Source organism: Aplysia californica, unplaced genomic scaffold, assembly GCF_000002075.1.
Source record: "Aplysia californica isolate F4 #8 unplaced genomic scaffold, AplCal3.0 scaffold00200, whole genome shotgun sequence".
Taxonomy (NCBI): domain Eukaryota; kingdom Metazoa; phylum Mollusca; class Gastropoda; order Aplysiida; family Aplysiidae; genus Aplysia; species Aplysia californica.
The window spans coordinates 8317-9611 of record NW_004797470.1 but is presented as its reverse complement, the minus strand read 5'-3'; the positions used below and the strand labels follow the sequence as shown (position 1 = coordinate 9611).

General features: G+C 42.8%; 1 protein-coding gene across 1 annotated transcript in view; it reads right to left on the bottom strand.

Moving 5' to 3' along the window:
* LOC101854499 (chorion peroxidase) overlaps positions 1-1295 on the bottom strand; it is a gene marked incomplete at its 5' end in the record, with an annotated part of 13682 nt that overhangs the window by 5222 nt on the left and 7165 nt on the right. Inside the window, 1 exon segment of the mRNA XM_005099017.3 lies at positions 1013-1220. Coding sequence (XP_005099074.2) covers positions 1013-1220 — 208 coding nt within the window.

The window sequence follows — 1295 nt, the reverse complement described above, 5'->3', positions numbered from 1 at the left end:
CCCCCCCCTTCTCCCTTTCCCATTCTTCCCTATTCGCTTAGTTTTTATTTTTTCTCAGACTCACTTTCTGTCTTATTTTCCACCCTCTATCCCTTGCTCCCCTCCATACAAAAAAAACACAACAAAAAACAACAAAAATAGAAAGCAAAACCAACTGTGGCCCGTCCCCTTTTGCTTGATTGATTGAGTAGGCGTTTTACGGCACTATCGACTCAATTTTGGTCATGTACGAAGTCCATCTCAGAATAATGTTTCCCTGTCACACCGTCCTCACAAATAATTATAAATCACCTTATATTTGGTATCAACAGAAAGCTTATTGAAATACCTAATCAACGTAGGAACCATCAAGTTCAAGACATTTCTCCATTTGATGTACCCAGCGGTCAAAGACTGGTCAGTGACCATTTTCCTCGAATTTGCCTTGGACAAAGTGCACAAGAACACCACACTTGAAATGTCACAGCTCTCTGACCAATTCACCAATGCACTTGCAATTTGGTGTTGAGATTTCGTAGACATCATGTCATAACGTCACAAAATTTAGTGGCTGTTGGTTGCGTACTTTTTATGTTATGGAGGAGGGAAACTTTATTCTGAGACAGACCTCGTAAGTGCCAACAGGTTTTACTGCAACAAATCCATCATCATGTAATGTTTTAGTAAGAGTTTTTCGGCGCTCGCAGCTGCATATGGTCATATCAGCATCATGATAAAAGGACGGACAAACATTTATGAAAATATGTGTAAATATGGTATAAAGACTCTTATTTACATGGTATTTACAATATCAGTTTTTAGTTTTAGTAGAGGTTTTACGGCACTCGCAACTGCATAAGGTCATATGGGCGCCAGAAGATTAGAGGTGTTATAAGAGAGTAACAAACTTAAAAAAAGAAAAAGGGGAGATAAAGACGATAGATGTTTGATAGGAAAGAAGAAGCAAACCACACCAGAGCACTCGCTAACCCCCCACTTGCAACATTAATTTCAGTGTACCGCCCCCTCTTACTCATAGATGGTGGCCAGCTTTGATCCATGCGGACCCAGCGCCTTATCGTTGAATCCTGTTAGGGGCGGGTAATTGCATATCTCGCGGAACTTGGTGTAGGGAGGAATGCCGTGGTCACGCCCGCGTTGGATGTTGAGGGACACGAGATCGAATCCCGAGCCTCGGGGAGCGTTCGGAGGTTGGAACAGAAACTTGGTGAGATCCTCAGCTGGGGAGGAGGAACTCTTTTTATGTTAGTTTGTCAGTTCAGAGAGCCAGTCAGCCAGTCAGAGAGAGAGAGAGC